The sequence below is a fragment of the Ochlerotatus camptorhynchus genome, unplaced genomic scaffold (assembly GCF_037179485.1).
Source record: "Ochlerotatus camptorhynchus isolate MF236.1 unplaced genomic scaffold, CSIRO-AGI_Acam_v1.1 ptg000124l, whole genome shotgun sequence".
Taxonomy (NCBI): Eukaryota; Metazoa; Arthropoda; class Insecta; order Diptera; family Culicidae; genus Ochlerotatus; species Ochlerotatus camptorhynchus.
In genome coordinates, this window is record NW_027040614.1 from 2,707,223 (window position 1) to 2,720,457 (window position 13,235).

The following is a 13,235-nucleotide window of genomic DNA, read 5'->3' on the forward strand; positions in this document are numbered from 1 at the left end:
CAATGGCACAGCATTGCATTGTGCTCCACAACAACTAATTTTCGCAGGTCCCTCGAACCAATCGTCATCATCCGTCCTGGAGTTCTCCTGAGCTTGAATTGCGTGCAGATGCAGGTCCACATGTTCCTCTTCCGACGAATTTTCTGTTTCCTGTAAGATAGACGCTGTTTTCTTCTCCTTATTCTTCTTACTGCTACTGCTAGACGATTCCCGGTCCTTGCTCTTCTTGAAGCAGCACTCTGGCAAGTGTCCAGTTTTGTTGCAAACAGGACAGGTTTTCTTGAATGCAGGACAACTTTTCTTTCCGTGCTTAGTTCCACACCTACGGCAGTTGAAAGGTTTATCAGCTTCTCTTCCCTTGATGGCATCGCAACTCTTCGTGTCAGAGCTGATCTGGTGCAACGTTTCCGTCGTCTTTTCACTGGATCTGCAAATTTGAATTGCTTTCTCAAGGGTCAACTTGGAGTCACTGAGGAGCTTCTCCCCAGAGTTAATGTACACGTGCATCCATCCCGCGTGATAGAGACACGCTGTCTATAAGATCGTAGGTGCCTGGTACATTTCGAGACGTATTATTTCGCGTTTCTTTTTGTTCCTACGTGCCTCATTCGTGTCACATGTGCTGTGTCTCATGAGCTAAGCTCGGCGAGCTCCAGGGAGATCGGCAGCGTACCTACGTTCTGCGTGCATGCTAAAAGTGGCTGGCTGGTGATAAAAAAAACAGCAGAGAACTGTTGTAGTCCTGTCACATTCTCGTGTTGCTGGTACAACTGATTGATTTCAGTTTTTGAGGGTTGAGAGATTGTGGTTTTATAGAAGTATTTCAAGCGGAAGATGAGTTAAACGATTACGAACCAATTACCGGCGGGGTTATTTGTTACCGATCCATGCGCATGGAATTTTCATGGTTCAAAATATTGATTTAGCTCCACCAAGTTCAAACGATTTCAAATCAGCTCCTGATCATTCTCACAAAATTTGTTCTCATTAGGATGCGAACTCATACTGCACTTGGCCCATTGAAGTTTATGTGGGAATTGAATAATTGAACGTTAGGATAATTAGTTATTAATTGATAAGGAAGATGATGTTCTTCTGACATGGTACATTTACTACTCAGTAGACAAAAAAATCAAGGCTATTATGTCATAAGGGCAAGATGCAGTGTTGCCCTGAAAACAGCCGATTAAGTTATCAACATGGACATTAATTAATAACAAATTTTCTTGACATTCAACAAAGCTGTAGCTGGGAAATTTTCTCGTCAGAATAAGAAGGGGGGGGGGGGGCTCTGATGGACAACTTTTCTGTAAATCATTATGGTGCAGAGCGATGAGGACAAAAAATACACTTTTCTTATAGTAATTCGCATATAAACTTCAAAGAGCCAGTGCAGACTCAGTTCGCCACCAAATTAGTTCAAATTTTGGGATATTGATCAGCCTGATTTGGATGCGATTGATCTTGGTGGATCAAATTGATAGGTATTTTGCTGCTGGCAGAGAACCAATAGTTCGGAGGGCCCTTTAAAAAAACTTCGTTGTTGAAATTGATTCGTAAGACTTCATCCATCAGTATTTTCAGCCTTTCAAGCTGTAGCCGATATCACTAGTTAATTCAAACATCTTCTTAAATTTGAGAACTGTTCAAATATATTTGGACAAAAAGCATGGTGTGTTCGTCCCAAGTAGTTGTCAACCTGAAAATATGATGAGAAATAAGAAAACTGGATTGTAAATTATGGGATGAATCCAACACTCAACGATATATGAATCGAAAACCATGTTTTCCAAAATGTTTGTTTAGTAGGCTCAATTACTTTAAAAGCTCTGCGGAGCCGAAGGACAAAACAAATATAACAATGGAGATCTAAATCGATTTCCTATATTATTATTATTTTTTGTTTGCAACGCATCGAATCTCGACAGATCCGCAAACCCTTTCTGCCAAGGATGCTGATGTTCGTTTTTGCATGCTTTATTGCTCGTGCTGCTTCGTGCTCCTGAGGGCACGTCCATTATAACCACCTCTTCATGCAGCAGCTCTACCACTTCCTCTGTTGATTTGCTGGTGCTGTCTGACAATGCACCTACAGCCACTACACCAGGGTACGAACTGCTATCCGAGTTGCAAGGAATTTTTAAATGTTCAGGAAACTTTCTTGAAGTGCAGATTTTTCTTTAAAGTTCAGCTAACATTGTAGAAGCTCACTGAATTTCAGTGAACTTCGTAGAGTTTTATCGAACTGCTTCGGTAACTCTTCTTCTACGTACCTGAAAAAGTTATAAGACAACGACACTTCATACACCTCGCAGCTCGTAATTGACATTATGGGCTGAATGAGGCTATTCATACTGTCGCTAATGTGATTAGTAACACTTATGCTTCGTTTGACTCTAATGTTCCGTTAACTGTTTTCGCTAGAACACTGTCCTGATTTTTAATGTTTCTTTGGTATTATTATTATATTTTGGTTTATGCATTAAGACCAACATATGTCAGATGAATCATGAGCTAAATTTATTGAAATTATTTGAAGTTCTGAGATCATGGATAAGTTCAGAAAACTTCGTAGAAGTGGGAACTTTATACAAATTTAGGTATCTTCGTAGAAGTTTATTGTTTAATGACAGGGAACCTCTTTATTATTCAGGGACCTTTTTTTATAACTTCAGAGCTTTGATGTAACCTCATGGACTTGAAATAGCTCAGAGAATTCCGCACAAATTCAGGAAATTTTGTGCGTTGAACTTCAAAATCAACGAGCAACGTAGACGTGAAGCAAGCTTGATGAAGTTTTGTGGACTGCGTAATAATTCGAGGAACTGCGTATAACTTCATAAAAGTACAGGGCCTTTTGAAAAAGTTCAGGGAATTTCGTAAAGATAGAAAACTTCAGGGATCTTCGTTTGAGTTTAGGGAACTTCATAGCAGTTTGTCAGAGATCTTAAAAATCTCAATGAACTTCCTAAAGATGAAGATTTTGGACCATCGTTTAATTTCAAGGTACTTTGAAATTTGAGTAAATTTTCTAAAACTTAAGGAAATTTTGTAGATGTTCAGGAAACGTTGCATAAGTAACAGGATATTCTTTCTGATATGCTCCCTAGACAGCCAGGAAGTTTTAAAAGATCAGCATTTGCTTATGTTCTTCTGATCTGAATTAGCGAGTTGCTAAAAAAAGGATGACTTAAGAATGTGCTTAAGTTTTTGAATATCATAATTTTTCAAATAGATAGATCAACTTTCAACACGGTATTTTCCAAACTTAAACCATACACTCTGGCAACATGGTGGCAACATGGTGATTTGATTGGTTGATCTGTTGCAGGTTGTAGCAATGGCTGTGCCACGTTCTGTATCGAGATGGTGGCGCTTGGTGGTCACTTTGTGGAATTGGTGCCGATACTCAGGCGCTTCTTTCTGACACTGTTGGTATACAAAGGCAAGGTCGCCCATTTTCTAACCGAAAAGGTTATTTCTTCTTAGCGATTACGGACATCGACGCGAAAACGATGCCATCGAAACCCGCGGTCAGCAGATGCCACCTAGATCGTACCGTGCCAACCAGAAGCGATTTGAAGGAACGGAACAGAAGGTCGGTAGACTTGGTGATATTAATAATTGGAATGGTAAATATATCACTGCACTGGTCTACACGCTCATCTGAGTTAAAGCCAACGATGCCCGCTCATGTCACTATTTTGCTGCAGCTATTTAGCATAGACCCAGTGGGTCACCGCTTCTGTTATAGAGTTTATCTGAATGCTCGATCACATGTGGCACATTGAAAAAAATCTGAACATTTTTAAAGTAATGATAACAAAGTACAAGTGAAAGCGTAAAGGTAATACGCCAAGAAAAAAAATTTCTGCAAAAAATTCTTCCACCCATTGAATTATTAAAACTGCATTCGTAGCATTCCGATATAATCTATTCAAAATACGTAACATCCCATCTAGCAATGTATACCAGTTGTGTTGCCGGTGAATGGTTAAATTACGTTGAAAATGTGTGAACGTCTTGCAACGGTCAAGTTCCCGTACTAAACAATACCGATACACATTTTGTAGAATTTTTATGCAAGTGCAGTTAAGTGTTGAACCGGAAAAAAAAATAAACAAAGAATATGCTAATTGACCGGCAAATTAATGACTTTTGCTATAAGAGGATTTCAAGAATTTAAGCACTGCAAATATATGCTACCTTTCCTCTAAAATAGGAATGGTTTGTGCAAACGCAAATGAAATGTCGGTCAAAGCAACCAAGTTTCTACAGCCTGTATTTTGCTTACCTACACCTTCCAGAACTTCGAGCTCTGCAGTTCTAGCATTAATCGTAGCACATGAGATGAGGCACATGAGATCAGCGCGAGCCTCGCGCACGCCAGGATTTTTGGGTGTCGCATTTGTATCTCGCTCGTATCTTATTCTCGCGTGTCTCTTTCTCGCTCGTCACATGTTGTTTTCGTTGCGACGGGAGACGGTTTGTTGAGAGTCTCGGCAGCACATTTTTGCACGCACGAGGAAAATGTAACTCTGCTTCTCCCGAACTTTTTGACTGCGCACTCCCAGCACGATTTTGTCCTTTAGCAGTCGATCTTCCGTAGACATACCTTCCTGTGGAGTATTGAAATCGCAATCCACAATAGCCTGTCGCAGCTTAATAAGCTTCAGGAATATGTACGTGCTGTACGTAGGGTTAGCAGTAGGGTTGAACGCTTCGGCAAACTTTCGCTTGATCACATTCGGGTCTTTTTCCTCCTCTTCCGTCAGTTGGAATCCCGTAAACGTTCCTATTACATCCGGTCCCAGACTGTTCATGAGGATGCCGACCTGCCTTTCCGCCGGGAGCTGTTTAATTCCTGCTGCTAGCTCGAACCACTCGTATTGCTGACTCCAATCTTTCCAGATTCTCGCCTTGTCAATTTGATTCCGGATGTTGATTCTCTCCGGCGGCTGGGCTGAGAAACTTTGAATGGGGTTATGTACGCTGTTCGCTTGCTGCTGAGGCGGTGGCTGTGGTGGATCGACCATTTTCGCAACTTTTACGCTTTACCGATCCATATCCAATCAATATTAACGTTGTCCAACTTTACGTTTCGCGTTTCCGAACTATTTTTCCCGTATCCACGATATTTTCATCGGTTTTTTCGGGTTTTTCCGCGCGCGAAAACCACTTCTGACACCATGTGGTGTTTATTACGTTTTATTCATTATCGAGATACAGTGGCGTCGTGTATACATAGAGTAGATAGGGGTATGTAGAGGAGCATGTATAAAGTAGGGGCAAGGTTTCTGATATCTGTTACAACAATGGTAAAGGGTCAAGCGTCATCGCAAGGTTCTTCGTGATAACCGCCATCCGTCGTCTGGCTACTTTTGATATTAAAAATATAGTAAAAAAAAATCAATAACTTGAAAACCAAGGCCGCTAAAAATTTTACGTCTTCGTAAAAGTTTAATATTTTTGACTTATAAACAACTTCATCGAAGACACGAAAGCTCCAGAATGAATAATTAAAAATGTACGTTTTGAATAGAAGTTTAGTACAAGTTTAGTACGATTATTTTTGGACAAAAAGATTGCACTTTTTATTTAAAAAAAAACATTGCCGAAGACACAAAGTCACTAAAATGACTCGTTTCGCAGCTATTAATTTTGTTCCGCTGGATTGCATTCCTGTGTGTTTACAGAATAAGTTTCGCCAAGCAAATCGAATCTAATCCCACACCAGCACAGCCAGTTCTTGAAAGCAGCCTGGAAACTGTTGGGTACATCTTAATAATTTTTCTTGTCTATGCTGTAATTCATGGATTCTGAAGCATTGTGCTTAAATCTTCGATTTGAACATGCTCGATGTTTCTGAATCATCTTGCCCCTTAAATACCACACAGTAAGCCGGGCCGTTTTGATACGTGTTGCGCATCTCTGATGTGTAATATATATCGTACGTTTCCTTGCTTTGTTTACAAAAGAAGTATCGCCAAACAAATCGGTCAAAAATTGCCAGATTGAAGAAGTAAATTGTTCGAATACGTTGAAAAATTAAACCAATAAGAGGAAAATTTGAGGAACAAGTACATAGCAAAATTACTGAATATGGGAAAACCGTCCTATTCGACTGAATGAGATGATCTTGTTGCATGTGTGGGAAACGTAACCAACAAATTGCTACCAATTAGTGCAAAAGATGTGGAATAAGTGGGCAAAATGAGTCAAACAAAGGATGAAAATAAAGCCAATGTTTCTCCAAGTCGTTTTAACATGAAACTTTTATTCGGGACGACAGCTAGAAGGAAGAAAGAGTAACTTAAATTGCAGTATAAGGCAACTGTCTTGCAGAAAAAACTCTCTCCAGCCCGCTGAGTTTCATGTACCACCTGATCCCTTGCTTCTTGTACCGAAATTGTATACTCAGTTTATGAGTTGTGACTACCTCTCCTACTATAGTTGTACATGTAAGGTACCTTTCAAGTCAACTAAAGTCCTTTTTAAGATTCTACCTTCTTCCATTTTCACCGTCGGTCGTGCACAGAGCACCTGCAATGCAACTTGAAAGGTACGGAACTCAAGGAAGGCGGACCGTCATCTTCTGTCCGTAGTGGGAATTGAATCAGAAGAAAATTTCCGCTCGGCTCTGCGCTGCTCTCTGTTTCAATTTGTTCAATTTATGTTTTCATGGAAATTGGTCTTGGAATTGCTTCACAGTCGCACGTAGTTCATTTTATGCAAATTTTTCATGTAACTGGATCCCAAATCGGGAGACGTGTGTTCTTTACACTTTCTAGTTGGTCATGGCCATCTAAGTAGGCCAATTCCAAATTCTAAAACTGTCATTTTAAAATTATTTAGGGGTATTGAGATAATTGCACATTCGTAATCTGCATTTCAAATGGAACCAAAAAATGCAAAGTTACATCAATTTTGGTACACCGGAACTATTTTAAATAAGTGTGATTACATTAGCAAAAATCACCAATTTGTTGCCCCTCGGTGAGGCTTTGCATGGGAGCTAGCTGTCAATTTGTTAGTTCTGAGCTGTGTTGCCACATATACAGATCTTTCTGTAATGCTACAGATTTTAGACCATTTCCAATAACGGAATCTGTATTCCAGATCACAGATTAATGAAAATATATTTAAAAAATCAAAAATACGGGTGGAGCTCAAAATACAGAGGCAAAATGTGGCAATACTGGTTTTGTGTCAATCCAGTGAAGTGGGTTATGTATATTTTTTTCGATCTCATTTACTTCCATCTCGATTTTGCATTCAAGATTTAAAGCGAAATAAGCACTTCACGAACTGATATTTTTTTCAAAAATTAAAGAACCCAATTGAAGTCTTGATTGTATGAAAGCTGCGGTTAATCTTCTTCTTAAACAGGCAACTTTCGCTCGTTGGGCTAAACCCATAGGTTATAGCGAATTCGTTTATTATCGGGGTTAACACTGACGACAAGAGTTCAGATGGACTATTGGAAGCTGGAATGGTCGATTCGGACAAGAAATAATCGGTTTTATTACGCGAAAATACGATTTAAAAGCATAACTTTATTTAGCTGCTTGATAGCCGGAAAAGCACGTTTGCGATTAAAGATGGCCCTGGATAGATGTCAAACTCAGTGGCGGGATGCCAGATGTGCATATTCGATAGGTGCGCTCACGGTAGTAGGGTGCATGGTGTGTGCTTACCAGGTGAGGAACAAGCAGTGCTCCCGTTCCACACTCCCCCTCAATGCGATGTCCTCACTGCTCGACGCCAAGCCCGAGCATCTCACGAAAGGTCTGATGTTTCTGTGGTCCAAGTGGCTTCGTAAAGATGTCTGCCAACATTTGATCTGTGGGGCAGTATTCCAGCACCACCTCTCCTTTAAGGCACAACTCCTGCACGAAATGCTCCCGAGTGTTGATATGCTTCGAGCGTCTGTTGCTTCTTTCTGTTCTCACAAAGGCGAGGCAACCTTGGTTGTCCTCCTTAACCACGGTCGGATGTTCCTGCCTTTCACCGAAGTCGTTGAGTAGTTGCCGAATCCATATTGTTTCTTGGCAGGCTTCGCTGAGGGCGTAGTATTCGGCCTCCATTGATGATAACGTGACACTCGATTGACGACGGCTGGTCCAAGAAAAATACGCCACCACAGTATGCAAACACAAATCCGGTTGTTGACTTCCTGGTGGCCAGGTCTCCAGCCCAGTCGGCATCAGAATAGCCAACCAACTCTTGATTGGGTTCTCCACCTAACTTTAGGTACCACTCCTTCGTCCCTTTCAAGAACCGCAGGACCCGTTTGGCTGCGGTCCAATCGTTCTCTGTTGGCTCTGCAAATTTTCGACCAAGGATGGCCGCAGCTGCAGCAATATCCGGCCTGGCTATGACTGCTAAGTACAGCAGCCCACCAACGAGACTACGGTACACGGTAGGATCCTTCAACGGTGCGCTTGTATCTTTCGTTTTCGTATATCCAACATCCATAGGTGTTTTTGCTTCCTTGGCTTCAGACATTCCGTTCCGTTCAATCAGCTTGTCGACATAGTTCATCAGGCGCACGTGATAGACGCCTCTCTTCATAACTATCTCCATCCCCAGAAAATGTCGTGGTTGACCCAGGGACGTTAGCTCAAACTCCGCGCTTAGGTATTCGATGCATTTCTTCAGTTCCCCTTCTGCAGACGACGCCAGAAGAATGTCGTCGACATAGACTATGAAGAACACTTTGACTTTTCCTACCAGCTTAATGTACAGGCCCGGATCCGCGCTAGATCTCTTGAATCCGTTTCTCAGTAGGACGTCCTGGAGCCTCTTACACCAACATCGAGCGGACTGCCGAAGACCATAGATGCTCCGTTTTAAACGGCACACTAAGTCTTCCTGTCCTCGCTTCATGTATCCCGGCGGCTGCCGCATAAAAATTTCTTCCTCAAGGCTACCGTAGAGGTACGCCGTCTTGACGTCCAGATGACGAACGATCAACTTCCGCTTCGAGGCAATCGCGAAAAAGGTTCGCAGAGTTGCTTGTCGGGCCACGGGTGCGAAGACTTCCTCAAAGTCCTCTCCATAGCGTTGGGTGTGGCCTTGTGCTACAATGCGGGCCTTGTATTTGACGATCTCATTATTTTCGTTGCGCTTTATCTTATAAACCCATTTCGAACCGACAGTTTTCCTTCCATGGGGTAGCGGAACAAGCTTCCACGTTTCATTCTGCCGATGGGACTCCAACTCTTCATCCATCGCCGAACGCCATTCCCGCATCTTGACAGCTTGCTTGAAATCAACCGGTTCGTCTACAGCGCACGCTGCAACTCCTGCAGTACCTAGTTCAAAGTCCTGCAGATAGCGAGGTGCTACGCCTTGATTCTCTCTGCCAGATCGTCGCACTTCTTGGTTCTCTACAGTCCACGAATCGTAGAACTCTTCCGAATCTGTTTCTCCACCGACTGCTCCTTCATCTTCTTCTTCTTCTTCGGAATCATCTTCCTTGAATGGAATCAACTTGATTTCTTCTTCCTCGGGCTGTTGTGCACTCGTGTCTACATTTGTCAAAGGAAATTCTACGGAGGAGGAGCCATTGCCAAGCTCAATAAAACGAGCATCACGACTCACGACAATGTTGTCTGTTCCGGGCACAAGAAATCGATAACCTTTCTGATTCATACAATACCCGACAAACTTGAGCTTACGGGCTTTGCTATCTAGCTTTCCCCTCTTAACATCAGGCACGTGTACAAATGCCTCACTCCCGAAAATACGGATATGACTCAAATCGGGTTTTCTTCCCCACCATAACTCGAATGGCGTCTTCTGAAGCGATCGTGAAGGCAACCTGTTTTGGAGGTACGTAGACGTGAGAATTACCTCCCCCCAGAACTTTTTCTCCAAGCCAGCATCTATCAGCATGCACGTCGCCATTTCCGAAAGAACCCTGTTCTTCCGCTCTGCGATGCCGTTTTGCTGCGGTCAGTACGGCGTTGTAAACTGAGGATTTATTCCCTCCTGCTTGTAGAATCGGCGGAGATCGTTATTATCGAATTCCCCGCCCCCATCAGAGCGGATCACCTTGGGCTTGCGGTTGAACTGGGTCTCGGTCCACTTCACGTACTCCTTAATGCAGTCTACAGCTTCCGTCTTGCTCTTCAGCAGGTAGGTCACAGTGAATCTGCTAAAGTCATCAATAATATTCATCACGTACCTGTTACCATTTGGCGTTACATTCCTCATCGGCCCACAGAGGTTTGTGTGAACGATGTCCAGGATCTGCCTAGATTTGCGTTCCGTAACAGGTGGGAAAGGCAATCGAGCCAACTTGCCTTCCATGCAGCATTCACACACGAGCTTTAAACCGCAGTCGGCGACTTTCACACCAGTTGCCAGCTGCTCCTTATTAATCCGCTCCACCGCTGCCCAATCACGGTGGCCAAGGCGTCTGTGCCATTGATGCTGGCAATTTTGAAGATGTTGCCCTGATGCTCTTGCTGCAGACTCTCTGGTCTTCAGGTAATACACGCCACCGTAGCGACATCCCGTTGCCACAACGGTGCCACATGAATCCACAACCCGGCAGCCATCACTATCAAACACTACACTCATGTTCTTCTGTGCCAATTTTGTCACTAAAATAAGGCTCGAGGCCAGTTCAGGCACGTATTTAACTTCACTCATCGAAATCTTCACATCTAGTTCTTCGTCATCGATCCCGAAGATGACGCCACTGCCTTCACCCAATATTTGGGTCTTCTTTCCATCTGCTAGTGTGATACATCCACCAGCAAACTCCCGCAGAGACGTGAAAAAGGAACGATCCGATGTCATGTGGGCACTTGCCCCACTATCGATGAGCCACAGCGACGTTTTCTCGTTACCAGCCTTGAACGCGACGAGCTTCTGCTCTACATTAGCGGCTTTTGCTTTTGCATTGCCACCAGTACCGGTCCTCGATGGTCCTTCATCCGATTTCCTCTCGGCCAGGAACTTCCGGTAGTTCCGTTTAAAGTGGCCGGCCTTCTTGCAAAAGTGGCACGTTCTGCTCTCCTTGTCGCGCTTGTTTTCGGAAGACCACATTGCTTTCTCCCCCTTTCTGGAAGAACTTTCGCGCTCCAGACGACGATTGTACTCGTCTGAAAGCTTGGACTTGACGGTATCAATCGTTAGGTCATCGTCCGACCGGGAGTCAAGGGCGGTAACGATACCATCAAACGACGGAGGAAGGCTCCGGAGCAACATACAAATTTTTACATCTTTTTCCAATTTCGTGCCTGCTGCGTCTAGCCGATCAAAAAGGTCATCCATCGCCAACAGATGCCTCTCGAGATCACCAACTTCAGGAAGATTCGTAGCACAAAGTTTTTTAAGTAGTGAGACACGGAGCGAACGCGTTGTCTTCTCGTGATACGCTTTCAGGGTATCGTACACTTGTCGCGCATGTTCACAGTTCTTCACTAGAGACAGTTGACTGTCCTCTAGCAGTAACACTAATGTCGCCTTAGCCTTGCGATCATCACGCTTCCACACAATCGTCTTTTCTTCCGGAATATCTTCTTCCACCACGGTCCACAGATCATCACGGGTAAGCAACATCCGCGCCTTGATCTTCCAGGTGGACCAGTTCGTTCCATTCAGTTTGGGAACGAAGAACTTTACATCGACCATCGTAGCTACACTTTCAAAAACAACAAATGACGTTTGCCTTCGATTTAGGTGAGCTACAGCCCACCTAACGGAAGCTCTTGCGGGAGCCCAACAAAAACTAGGTGGGCGATGATAGCCCAACGAACGACATCCCACTGTAAATAATCCGCAAGATGAAAAGAATCTCCGGAATAGCAATAACATCAGTTGTTTGAATGCAACTTGATTCTGCTCAGCAATTCCTAACGACCCAATCATATTTTTTTTTTCATTTCTGCCCCCGCTTACAGATCTCATCCCCATCACGGAGTTCTCCAGCGTGATAAGCTCGGCCTTCCCGATATTCCTATTCATCGGGTTCCTCTTCCTGCCGGAATCGGCCCGGTACCTGTGTGCGACCCAGCAAGTCAACCACGCCCGGGCCGTCCTGAAGAAAACCCACACCAATGATGCCCTCTCGATCCAGGTCATGGAGAATAACCTGAACCACTGGCAGCAGTGCAAGTACATGGCCGTGCCGCTTCTGGAATCGCTTCGAAAACTGCAAAACTCCCGTATCGTCTATCCCACCATCTTGCTGATCGTGTTCCAGCAGTTCACCGGAGCCATCCCGGCGATGTTCTACCTCACCCGGATCTTCACCCTTAGCCACGGGGAGTATAGTCCGGAATGGACGGCGATCTACGTGGCCGGAATCTTTACCATCAGCATCCCGGTCTACCGGTTGCTGAATTTCAAAATCGGTGACTACAAGCTGCTCTTGTGGAGTTCGTTCCTGATGGCCACAGCGATGGCCGGTCTCGGCTGGCATTGCCACGTTCAGGGCATGCGAGGCCACTCGGACGAATACGGCCACATTCCTTTGCTATGCTCCGGAATCTTCATCTTCCTGTACGCCATCGGCTTCCAGCGACTTCCTTGGAAGTGGCTCGACGAAAGTCTGGAGGAGGAGAACGTCTTTCCACTGAGGACAATCGCCACCGCCATCAGCTGGGCTTCGCTGTACGTGTGCGTCCGGTTGGTACCGACCCTGGTTACTTTCATCGGCGTCGGGTGGCTGTTCTGGAACATGAGCATCGTTCTGCTGTTTGGCGCGCTGTTCATCATGGTGGTCATCCCCAATCTGGACCGGAGTGCGATCCAGAGCAAAACCCTTGCCGAGTGTAGCAGCTCGTCGTCGTCGTCGAATTTGGAAGCGATGGAACATGTGGTGTGAATGATGTGGGAGGAATCGTGCAAGAGGAGAAACTGCTATTTAAGACTGATTGATGCACTCACACTCAATTTTTACCGTTGATAAGCGGGCGGACGACGAGATGGTCGATAGGAGGTAAGTAGATTTTACGACATTTGTGTTTAGTGTGTAAGCGATGGTAGCTTTGGCGGGTGGAGTAGGGGGGGGGGTGATTTTTTATTTACATATAGGGGAAATGGATGTAATGTCGGCCTAAATGCTTCTAATTTGGACCCATACATAAATTCAGCAATCGACTAAATTTTCAATAGCAACCAAAAATATCCATTAGTACCGTCCCAATGACGCGTTCATCTAGATAAAATTGATAAATAGCAGACTTTTAGCGATGGGCCCAATCTTAGAGCCATTT

The 13,235-nt window shown here is 44.1% G+C and overlaps 1 protein-coding gene across 2 annotated transcripts in view; it reads left to right on the plus strand.

The window, feature by feature from the left end:
• Positions 1–13,006, plus strand: part of LOC135699982 (facilitated trehalose transporter Tret1-like) — a 54,485-nt gene extending 41,479 nt beyond the window's left edge. For both annotated transcript variants that reach the window (XM_065220325.1, XM_065220324.1), the window contains exon 5: positions 11,919–13,006. In XM_065220325.1, the coding sequence (XP_065076397.1) occupies positions 11,919–12,844 (926 nt within the window). In that variant the 3' untranslated portion in view covers positions 12,845–13,006. The remainder of the gene's footprint in view (positions 1–11,918) is intronic.
• Positions 13,007–13,235: the final 229 nt, after the last annotated feature.